This window comes from Coregonus clupeaformis, chromosome 14 (assembly GCF_020615455.1).
Source record: "Coregonus clupeaformis isolate EN_2021a chromosome 14, ASM2061545v1, whole genome shotgun sequence".
In the NCBI taxonomy this organism is placed as follows: domain Eukaryota; kingdom Metazoa; phylum Chordata; class Actinopteri; order Salmoniformes; family Salmonidae; genus Coregonus; species Coregonus clupeaformis.
This window is the reverse complement of record NC_059205.1, coordinates 46098233-46110483: the sequence shown is the minus strand read 5'-3', so window position 1 is coordinate 46110483 and position 12251 is coordinate 46098233. Positions and strand designations below refer to the sequence as shown.

Here is a 12251-nt window from a genome sequence, read left to right as displayed (position 1 = left end):
ATAGAACAGATCTACTGCTTCTTAGACTTGCTTTAAATGAGAATGACAGATCTATAACTCCAATTTTTATGTGAATTTGGTCGGGTCGCCCAAAAATTACATATTGCAGCTTTAAAAGGTATTCCACCTCTTCATCACCATCAGCCTCAGCTGCTTCATCAGGCAGTGAGTTGTCCTCATTACTACCCTGGCTGCTGTGTTTGTTCTCTGACTTCTCCTACCAGAGCCTATTTCTCTCAGTCCTCTTCAGCTTGTTCTTCTTCCTGGCTCTCTTCTCCTCCCACTCTTGCCAGTGTCTTTCCAGTCTCCATCTTGGTTGCTCATCCTTGAGGAGTTTTGCCCAGTTCTCTCTCTCTCTCTCGCTGGGCACGGCCGTAAATCACCACCGTTAATGTAGAACTGATGACTTTGAGTCTCCTCCCTCCAGTATGTTCTTGCGATCTTTCTCTCATTTCTCGCTTTGAGTTTTTCGTTCACCAAGCCAATCACTTTCACTGTCACGCTGTCCACTTTGGCCTTTCCTTCATCTGTCTCATCACCATTGGAGGAACAGGTTCCTCCCTCCATATCTACATTAGTCATACCATTGGCAACATTCATAGGTGGTGCGCTGTCCTCCTCTTTATGAAAATGTATGCAATCACTAACTGTAAGTCGCTCTGGATAAGAGCATCTGATAAATGACTAAAATGTACAAATGTACTGGTATCACTAGAGCCTGATGAGATTTCCTCATCATTGTGTCTGTACCATTTCTCAATGGCCCTGGCCCCGGCCTGGACCCTACTCCTAGCCTCCTCAGCCTTCTTCTGAAACGTATGCTGGGCTTCCTCAACCAGTCAATACACCTACAGATCCATACAATTTGTATGTAGAAGAATGGAAATGTTGAATTCAGGTCAGGAATGAACTCACAATAAAACCTCTGTTCCTTCAGGCTTCAAGGAGGACTAAACTTACCCTCATGCCCACACCCTCTTCCTCCTGGAAGCAGGAGACACCCCTGTTACTCTCCTCCCTGAAGGCATAATCTTATTGTTTCCCCTGTGAGGCAACTCTTCATCCTCACACATCCTCCAGCAGCTCTATGTCTGCCTTGTCAGCCCTGGGCCTCGGTGCTGGGTCAGCCTTAGGCTCGAGTCCATGCTCAGGTGTCAGGTCTGGTTTTGGCCTGGGCTTGCACTCGATGGCCCTGCCATTTGGCACAGGAACAAGGACAGCAGGCACCCACTTTTTCTGGACCCTCTTTTTGTCCTGCTACACACTCTCCATATCTGTGTTCCCCATGTCTTCTGTCCTCTTTTTCTATCAGAATGTTCTGCCTTTGTGTTCTCACCTTGTACACTAAAATTATCTATCTCTCTCAGTCTCTCCTTCATTCCCTTCTCCTGTTGCCTCCTGGTCATCTCTGCCTCCTGCCAATTGTTGACACAAAACAGGGATGTACAGCATGGAGGTGACCAATCTGAAGAACTCTTAGGTTCTCCTAATTGATGTCATTAAATTCCATTCCATCATTCATTCCATTGTCATAATCAGAACTATACTGAACAAAAATATAAATGCAACATGTAAAGTGTTGGTCCCATGTTTTATTAGCCTAAATAAAATATCCTAGAAATGTTATTTCTCTCAAATGTTGTGCACAAATTTGTTTACATCTATGTTAGTGAGCATTTCTCCTTTGCCAAGATAATTCATCCACCTGACAGGTGTGGCATATCAAGTAGCTGATTAAACAGTATGATCATTACACAGTTGCACCTTGTGCTGGGGACAATAAAAGGCCACTCTAAAATGTGCAGTTTTGTCACACAATACAATGCCAGAGATGTCTCAAGTTTTGAGGGAGCGTGCAATTGGCATACTGACTGCATGAATGTCCACCAGAGCTGTTGCCAGAGAATTGAATGCTAATTTCTCTACCATAAGCCGCCTCCAACGTCATTTTAGAGAATTGGCAGTACGTCCAACTGGCTTTTTTACCGCAGACCACGTGTAACTATGCCAGCCCAGGACCTCCACATCCGGCTTCTTCACCTGCGGGATTGTCTGAGACCAGCTACCTGGACAGCTGATGAAACTGAGGAGTATTTCTGTCTGTCATAAAGCCCTTTTGTGGGGAAAAACTCATTCTGATTGGCTGGGCCTGGCTCCCCAGTGGGAGGGCCTTGCTCCCAAGTGGGTGGGCCTATGCCCTCCCAGGCCCACCCATGGTTGTGCCCCTGTCCAGTCATGTGAAATCCATAGATTAGGGCCTAATTTATTTATTTCAATTGACTGATTTGAACTGTAACTCAGTAAAATCATTGAAATTGTGGCATGTTGTATTTTATTTTTGTTCAGTATATTTTTGTGATGTCAGTGTTACTTTTGTCTGAAAAGGTACAGATGATTCTGAAGCAGCAATTTTTTCCTAATTTCCTGATATTATGTGTCTGTAAAGGGCATAAAAACTAGGCTGACACTTGCCCATCAATATGAAATACTACAAACCTAACCTAAAGGTTAAATAAAAATAATAATCTTAATTTTAGTTCTCTCAATTAAAGAACTTGAACATACATGACTCTGATTGTGTTTAACATCATGACTGGAATTACATTGATCAAATCTGAAAATGCTGACAGTACATTGCCACCAGACTTAGATCAAATGATGTTCTCTATTTCCATCCAAAAATATGAAAAGGCCATACTTCTCATCAATGTATTTACATATATGATATGATTGAACAGATAAACTAATTGTACAGCATTTCTCACCTCTCAAAATGCATGTTTCCTTCCACCAAGTATTGGGAAAGGAGTAAAAAGAACGCTTTTATTTTTGGACAAGGCCCATTTTGCATGTGGGTTCCACTCCCATCCTGATGGAGGCGGTAGTGTACCACACTGGTCGTTTACCAACTGCTTTGAACCTCAGTACGGGTGAAAAAGATGGCGGCGCCCTACAGTGATACGTGTAACGAGAAGATGCTGTAGATAATTATTACTGTCATTACTTTTAAAGATAAATAATACTTAGCAAAATGTTTAAAGAAACTGCACAACGTTTTAAGGCCGCAGCTCCTTTGCTTGCGCAAACGACGCTTTTGAAAGAAATAAGAATCAGCTCGACGCATGGAGGGAGCAGTGTCCACGGGTATCGATATTTCAATGTCACCTGCAGCTTATGTGCGAAGGTACCGCCGAGAAAAAAGCCGAGAGTCAAGGTGGACATACCCGGACTCGAGCGCATTACCTATGGCGATAGAATGCACTATGTCCCTGGGTTGGCAAAGCCCTCTTTCCCTACCTGGGTGCGAGACTGGAACGACCCCTCTCATTACTATGCGCCGAAAGAGGAAGAGATGCCACTCCATAAAGAGAAGCCTTGCTTCATATTTAACCAAAGGACAAACGCACTTGAAGGTATTTTATATTAAAGTTATATAAACTGCTGGCTCCTATTATTGATCCTGTATTAGACAAATGAAAGATATGCCACTAATTGTCAATCGGAGGCCAAAATATAGAAATCAATAAAATACATCGAATTAATCAACTGTGTGTATTCTCTTTAATACTTATTCCTGTGTTACAGGTGTCAGGCAAGCACTGTGGCTCACTAAATCCAAGCTGACAAAGGGACTTCCTGACAAGGTTCTGTCATTGTCTGAGAATGCAGCCAATCAGATTGAAAACCAGGATGAGCGAGTTCAGAATGCCATCAGGCATGCTCGCTTCTGGGACACCACAGAGGAACGACCGCCCAGAGAAAAGTTCTGGTGAGTAGTCCACCACTACTCACAAGCCATACAGTCTACAGATGAACGCAAACGGACTAGTCCATGACCCATAATTGTCTTTGTCTGGTGTCACAGGTTTTCATTCACATCAGAAGCACAAAATACATGGCTGGGTCGGCTTGAGTCTCTGAACATTCAAATCCACTGTGCTGACATGTGGCGTCTCTCTTCTGTCCTTTGTCTCTCTAGCGTGGCTTTGCTGAGGAGCCTGATCCACCTGTGTGGGAGCCTACAGGTTAGTCATCCTGGGCTTGGCAGGAGGATCATGGCGGAGAAATACAGTCTGGCTGCCACATGGAGCAGAGGTAGGCCTGTGACCCCTGACCTCATACAATAGCATTATGCAATAGTGGTAAATACGGTATTATACTGGACTTTGAATGTATTTGTTGGAGCAGAGGTAGGCCCGTGACCCCTGACCTCATACAATAGCATTATGCAATAGTGGTAAATACGGTATTATACTGGACTTTGAATGTATTTGTTGTTTTAGTGTTACTGAAATAACACTATTGCCCATCTCCTCATCAAGTTGTACCCAGTCCAAAATAAACCCCTATGCCCCACTAGTAGGTAACATGTCCAGGGCCCATTATTTAATATCTATGAGATAGACAAGATAGCCACAGTACATAGGCTACTACTACGCACCATTGACCAATAGCTTAGCTGTTTTATCTCACCTCTTCCTGGTCACCTGTCCTCCAGGTGAAGACTTGTTCCAGGTGCGAGGGCAGAATGGGTTGCTGCTCAACAGCATGGCCCCTCTCCCAGTGCTTGCTGGGAAAGAGGAGGTTCAGAGCACGGCCGACCACGTCCTGGAGACGTTCTACCCAATCTCTCCCACCATCGACCTGCAGAGTGTTCAGGTCTACGAGGAGCTGAACCATACAGGTAATACTACTGTCTGGCAATCAACCAGTCAATACACCTACAGATTCATACAATTTGTATGTAGAACAATGGAAATGTTGAAATCAGGTCAGGAATGAACTCACAATAAAACCTCTGTTCCTTCAGGCTTCAAGGAGGACTACCCTTACCCTCATGCCCACACCCTCTTCCTCCTGGAGGCAGGAGACACCCCTGTCACTCTCCTCCCTGAGCAGCTCCGTGCCAAGATGATCATGTTCGCCTTCGGGAACGCCCTGGCTCGTGCTCAAACACTCCACGGGGTAAAGGCTGTTTGTAACCTTAAACATAAATTAATTACATAATGGTGTAATGTCCAATACTTTTTACACAGGGGTAGTAGTTACACATTTGTATCCCTACCCACAAAGTAAACAGAAGTTATAAAAAGTGATTGAATGGGATAGAGATTTGATCAGGATGTCTGCTTGGCATGATGCACTGAAGGTTGCTAACAGTGGCAGACTTACAATTAGGCAGAAGGGGAAATTACCTCAGGCCTCACATCATCAAGGGGCCTCCTGAGCTGGGCGTAATAAAAAAGAAGAATACTAGTAATCATTAAAAAAATATATTTCTCTGCCCCCCCCCAATGCTCCGCTCGAGGCCTCCCAACCCGACAAACGACCCGCTGTCGTGGGCTTCTCAGCTCATCGCTCTCATTTCTGTCTTGCTTCAGCAGGTTGGTTCAGCAGCAGCAAAATCTGCGCAAATCTTTAAAGTTGCGAAGGAAATGGGGAGGGATGGAGGTTTTGCCTGGGCACTGTGCCCAGGTTAATGAGGCCAGCCACATTGTTGACAAAAAAGGCCAAAAAAAAGTATGTGAATCCATACAGCTGAATAATAATTAATAAAATATAAATTCTAGTTTTTCTTATAATAGTAGAAACAAGTGCCATTAATCACCCACGGACTGGTTCATAATGGTAGAAACAAATGCCATTAATCACCCACGGACTGGTTCATAATAATGGACTATTCCACCCTGACAGAGTTCCCGTGCATTGTTCCACACAATATGATTGCAAACGTGACTTTCATTGAAATTAAGCTGCAACAATGAAAACACCCTCCACCGATTTTTTTCCCCTCCACTGATTGTGGATGTGGGTCACGTGTCTGTAGTCTTGAGCGATTAACCGAAATATCTGTGATTTTTTCGGATTTTAAACAAATAATTGACCGATGTTTGTTCAATTATTTGAATTCCATTTTGTTCGTTTTTTTTCTGTGAGCTCATTGCACACATTGCACAGTTTCTCTAGAGATTAACTGTGCAATGTAGTAGAGTTGTAGTTTCCAACAGGCCAATATTCTACATAGTTTAACTACAATGACCATAATCCATGAAGCCTCTACTTGTCCGGTCTGTTTATTTTACGCCTGCTACAGAAGAGACCGAAGAATGCATGATCGTGAAGTGATATAGAGAGCAGCTGTTGCTTCGCGAGGTATCTACCTGAAAATAAATAATCGAAATGATTGATAGTTGGTATTCAGGACTCATATAAGTATGCCTTATCTACTTTGAAGAACTACAAAATGGTGATACAGTGGGGAAAAGAAGTATTTAGTCAGCCACCAATTGTGCAAGTTCTCCCACTTAAAAAGATGAGAGGCCTGTAATTTTCATCATAGGTACACGTCAACTATGACAGACAAAATGAGAAAAAGAAATCCAGGAAATCACATTGTAGGATTTTTTATGAATTTATTTGCAAATTATGGTGGAAAATAAGTATTTGGTCAATAACAAAAGTTTCTCAATACTTTGTTATATACTCTTTCTTGGCAATGACACAGGTAAAATGTTTTCTGTAAGTCTTCACAAGGTTTTCACACACTGTTGCTGGTATTTTGGCCCATTCCTCCATGCAGATCTCCTCTAGAGGAGTGATGTTTTGGGGCTGTCGCTGGGCAACACGGACTTTCAACTCCCTCCAAAGATTTTGGGGTTGAGATCTGGAGACTGGCTAGGCCACTCCAGGACCTTTAAATGTTTCTTACGAAGCCACTCCTTCGTTGCCCGGGCGGTGTGTTTGGGATCATTGTCATGCTGAAAGACCCAGACACGTTTCATCTTCAATGCCCTTGCTGATGGAAGGAGGTTTTCACTCAAAATCTCACGATACATGGCCCCATTCATTCTTTCCTTTACACGGATCAGTCGCCCTGGTCCCTTTGCAGAAAAACAGCCCCAAAGCATGATGTTTCCACACCCATGCTTCACAGTAGGTATGGTGTTCTTTGGATGCAACTCAGCATTCTTTGTCCTCCAAACACGACGAGTTTAGTTTTTACCAAAGAGTTCTATTTTGGTTTCATCTGACCATATGACATTCTCCCAATCCTCTTCTGGATCATCCAAATGCACTCTAGCAAACTTCAGACGGGCCTGGACATGTACTGGCTTAAGCAGAGGGACGCATCTTGCACTGCAGGATTTGAGTCCCTGGCGGCGTAGTGTGTTACTGATGGTAGGCTTTGTTACTTTGGTCCCAGCTCTCTGCAGGTCATTCACTAGGTCCCCCAGTGTGGTTCAGGGATTTTTGCTCACCGTTCTTGTGATCATTTTGACCCCACGGGGTGAGATCTTGCGTGGAGCCCCAGATCGAGGGAGATTATCAGTGGTCTTGTATGTCTTCCATTTCCTAATAATTGCTCCCACAGTTGATTTCTTCAAACCAAGCTGCTTACCTATTGCAGATTCAGTCTTCCCAGCCTGGTGCAGATCTACACGTTAGTGGTCTTCTGTAGCTCAGCTGGTAGAGCACAGCGCTTGTAACGCCAGGGTAGTGGGTTTGATCCCCGGGACCACCCATACACAAAAATGTATGCACGCATGACTGTAAGTCGCTTTGGATAAAAGCGTCTGCTAAATGGCATATTATTATTATTATTGTTTCTGGTGTCCTTTGACAGCTCTTTGGTCTTGGCCATAGTGGAGTTTGGAGTGTGACTGTTTGAGGTTGTGGACAGGTGTCTTTTATACTGATAATAAGTTCAAACAGGTGCCATTAATACAGGTAACGAGTGGAGGACAGAGGAGCCTCTTAAAGAAAAAGTTACAGGTCTGTGAGAGCCAGAAATCTTGCTTGTTTGTAGGTGACCAAATACTTATTTTCCACCATAATTTGCAAATAAATTCATTAAAAATCCTACAATGTGATTTTCTGGATTTTTTTCCCTCAATTTGTCTGTCATAGTTGATGTGTACCTATGATGAAAATGACAGGCCTCTCTCATCTTTTTAAGTGGGAGAACTTGCACAATTGGTGGCTGACTAAATACTTTTTTCCCCCACTGTATTTGTCAGACAGCATAGGCAGCAGCTCTATAGAGATGATGACTTGGAATGAAATAATAAAGTCATAAAATAAAACAAATGTAATATCCAGAACAAATGAAATATTTTATTAAAGTAATGTGAATAAATTATGGTTAAGTGATAAGCAGTAATGGGCAGTCACTACCATCATGGCAATTTTATTAATTGTTTTATTCTGTGTTACAGCATTCATCCCACATAATGCATAGTGCATTAATTAAATAATATATACAGTGGGGAGAACAAGTATTTGATACACTGCCGATTTTGCAGGTTTTCCTACTTACAAAGCATGTAGAGGTCTGTAATTTTTATCATAGGTACACTTCAACTGTGAGAGACGGAATCTAAAACAAAAATCCAGAAAATCACATTGTATGATTTTTAAGTAATTAATTTGCATTTTATTGCATGACATAAGTATTTGATACATCAGAAAAGCAGAACTTAATATTTGGTACAGAAACCTTTGTTTGCAATTACAGAGATCAAACGTTTCCTGTAGGTCTTGACCAGGTTTGCACACACTGCAGCAGGGATTTTTGCCCACTCCTCCATACAGACCTTCTCCAGATCCTTCAGGTTTCGGGGCTGTCGCTGGGCAATACGGACTTTCAGCTCCCTCCAAAGATTTTCTATTGGGTTCAGGTCTGGAGACTGGCTAGACCACTCCAGGACCTTGAGATGCTTCTTACGGAGCCACTCCTTAGTTGCCCTGGCTGTGTGTTTCGGGTCGTTGTCATGCTGGAAGACCCAGCCACGACCCATCTTCAATGCTCTTACTGAGGGAAGGAGGTTGTTGCCCAAGATCTCGTGATATATGGCCCCATCCATCCTCCCCTGAATACGGTGCAGTCGTCCTGTACCCTTTGCAGAAAAGCATCCCCAAATAATGATGTTTCCACCTCCATGCTTCACGGTTGGGATGGTGTTCTTGGGGTTGTACTCATCCTTCTTCTTCCTCTAAACACGGCGAGTGGAGTTTAGACCAAAAAACTATATTTTTGTCTCATCAGACCACATGACCTTCTCCCATTCCTCCTCTGGATCATCCAGATGGTCATTGGCAAACTTCAGACGGGCCTGGACATGCGCTGGCTTGAGCAGGGGGACCTTGCGTGCGCTGCAGAATTTTAATCCATTACGGCGTAGTGTGTTACTAATGGTTTTCTTTGAGACTGTGGTCCCAGCTCTCTTCAGGTCATTGACCAGGTCCTGCCGTGTAGTTCTGGGCTGATCCCTCACCTTCCTCATGATCATTGATGCCCCACGAGGTGAGATCTTGCATGGAGCCCCAGACCGAGGGTGATTGACCGTCATCTTGAACTTCTTCCATTTTCTAATAATTGCGCCAACAGTTGTTGCCTTCTCACCAAGCTGCTTGCCTATTGTCCTGTAGCCCATCCCAGCCTTGTGCAGGTCTACAATTTTATCCCTGATGTCCTTACACAGCTCTCTGGTCTTGGCCATTGTGGAGAGGTTGGAGTCTGTTTGATTGAGTGTGTGGACAGGTGTCTTTTATACAGGTAATGAGTTCAAACAGGTGCAGTTAACACAGGTAATGAGTGGAGAACAGGAGGGCTTCTTAAAGAAAAACTAACAGGTCTGTGAGAGCCGGAATTCTTACTGGTTGGTAGGTGATCAAATACTTATGTCATGCAATAAAATGCAAATTAATTACTTAAAAATCATACAATGTGATTTTCTGGATTTTGTTTTAGATTCCGTCTCTCACAGTTGAAGTGTACCTATGATAAAAATTACAGACCTCTACATGCTTTGTAAGTAGGAAAACCTGCAAAATCGGCAGTGTATCAAATACTTGTTCTCCCCACTGTATATATATATATATATATATATATAATGGAAAACCGTGATCATTTTTTGGTAATCGAACCGAAACACCTTAAAAAGCACTAATAGCTCAGCACTATTTGTCTGTTACCTCGCTCCCCCTCCCTTCAGACTAAGCCTGGGGTGCTGGAAAAGCCCATCGTGGTCCAGTCGGTGGCCACCAACGGCCGGATGTTCCAGTATGTGGTGTTCCAGCTCAACACCACAGACCTGCAGGCTGACGAGGGGGTCAAGAACCAGGTGTGGGTGGAGAATGACCAGCTGCTGTATGACTTCGCCAAGGTCCGCCCCCTCATCAAGAAGAGGGTGGTGCAGGTAAGAACTACTTTGTTTATTTCTCTTTTTCAAAAGTGATATAATCTAACAGTTATAAAATACACTGTACACCCGTATAGGGTCCCACATCTGTTATAAACAGAAATGGATAGTAACAGTGAATCCTTTTGACTTAGTAGCTTAGATTTTATACAAATGGTATTTGAAACATCAATATGACCAGGTTTTGTTCTCTCTGCTTTGCCCCCTCAGATACCTCCAGGTCTATCTGGGTACAAGCCTGAAACCTTCCAGAAGTTCCTGTCGCTCTATCTGCATGGAGCTGTGTGAACTAGCTACATAAAACGGCACCAAAACAACAATGTTCCACCATTCATAACCTTATTATTTCTACTGTCATTACTGTAATATCTGAAATTAAAGAGACCCTAGATACTCTAGCTCATCAGAGTCAAAAGTTTCATCTCTACCCTCGGCTCGGACTGCTGTGGGTTTGAATTACATCTGTAGAAGTGGATTGTGAACCATATATCTCTTATTGTTTAAGAAAATAAATAAAAAGCATTGTGAAAATGTAGCTATGTATGTCATTATGATAAACACATTCATTTAAGATACTTTATTTGTTTCCAGAACTTATTGAATGGATACGCCAAGATGGCGAAGTAGTGCAGTCCTGTTTCTGTCGTGTGTCTGTAAATAGCCTGTAAATACCCTGTTTTTTTGTATTTTTTGTACATGTTTCCCTATCAGACTTTTCATCCTTCTACAAAATATACTTTCCTGCAACCCGCCTCACTCAATGTGGAACGGATTCTATTGTTGACTTACCTTTGTCTAGAATCTCCAGTTGAAACTAGCTAGCCAGTTTCAGCTAACTAGCTACTTGCTATTAGCCACAGCTAGCGGTGTTTCACTCAGAACATTGGATTTTTTTCCGCGGGATTAATTTTAATCACTGGACATTGATCACCGGATATTCGGCCAGTCTGCACAGCGCGTTATCGACCCAGAACATATCAGTTTTTCCGCCGGGAATCACTGAATCACTGGACCTTTAACTCCGGATTCATCGCTACCAGCTGGCTACAACAAAACGGACGCTGTGGTCTGGCTAATCATCCTGAGCTAGGCCCATCTCCCGGCTATCTACCTCTTTGTCAACCGGACGGGACCACCTAGTGTTGACACGGAGCCCCGCCGATCCTACACGACTGGTCTGCCGACGAAATCGTCTGATGTGGTTACGACGTTAACCACGAAGATTCCATCCATCTGCTAGCCCCTGGCCCGCTAGCACACACTATCCGTGGCCTCTTACTCACTAAACTGAACTAGCTACTGAACTAGCTACTTGCTATTAGCCACAGCCAGCGGTGTTTCACCCAGAACCTTGGATTTTTTTTCCGCTGGATTAATTTTAATCACTGGACATTGATCACCGGATATTCGGCCAGTCTGCACAGCGCGTTATCGACCCAGAACATATCAGTTTTTCCGCCGGAATCACTGAATCACTGGACCTTTAACTCCGGATTCATCGCTACCAGCTGGCTACAACAAAACGGACGCTGTGGTCTGGCTAATCATCCTGAGCTAGGCCCATCTCCCGGCTATCTACCTCTCTGTCAACCGGACGGGACCACCTAGTGTTGACACGAAGCCCCGCCGATCCTACACGACTGGTCTGCCGACGAAATCGTCTGATGTGGTTACGACGTTAACCACGAAGATTCCATCCATCTGCTAGCCCTTACTAGCCCCCTGCTAACCCTCTTACTCACTAGCGCTTCACCACCGGACCGTATGATAACTCAGCTATACAGCTGATATCTGCTGGACTGTTCCTTTTTACGGTACTACATCCTGTTTATGTTTAGCCTCAGCCCAAACATGGTTAGTTTATTGTTGTTTCGGTTATTTCTAATTGTACTATATCACTGTAGACCCCCAGCCTAGCTAAACCTGCCTTAGATAGCTATTTTGTCCCTCCCCCATACACTCAGAGACCGACTCAATTGATGCCTCTAGAGATACTATCTCTTTCATTGTTACCCAACGCTTAGGTTTACCTCCACTTAACTCATATCC

At 43.6% G+C, this 12251-nt stretch overlaps 1 protein-coding gene across 1 annotated transcript; it reads left to right on the top strand.

The window, feature by feature from the left end:
* The first annotated feature begins 2915 nt into the window (after window positions 1-2915).
* Window positions 2916-10777, top strand: mrpl37 (mitochondrial ribosomal protein L37). Its single transcript, XM_041895904.1, has 7 exons — window positions 2916-3413; window positions 3586-3769; window positions 3980-4095; window positions 4499-4684; window positions 4811-4965; window positions 9996-10199; window positions 10413-10777. Exons 1-7 carry the CDS (start codon window positions 3032-3034, stop codon window positions 10488-10490), a joined length of 1305 nt encoding a protein of 434 aa, XP_041751838.1. The 5' UTR covers window positions 2916-3031; the 3' UTR covers window positions 10491-10777.
* The last annotated feature ends 1474 nt before the right edge of the window (window positions 10778-12251 follow it).

Coding starts and splice junctions, on each gene's coding strand:
- mrpl37 (XM_041895904.1), top strand. CDS start 3,032: ATGTTTAAAGAAACTGCACAACGTTTTAAGGCCGCAGCTCCTTTGCTT. Junction 3,770..3,979: donor CCGCCCAGAGAAAAGTTCTG/GTGAGTAGTCCA, acceptor TTGTCTCTCTAG/CGTGGCTTTGCTGAGGAGCC. Junction 4,685..4,810: donor CGAGGAGCTGAACCATACAG/GTAATACTACTG, acceptor CTGTTCCTTCAG/GCTTCAAGGAGGACTACCCT.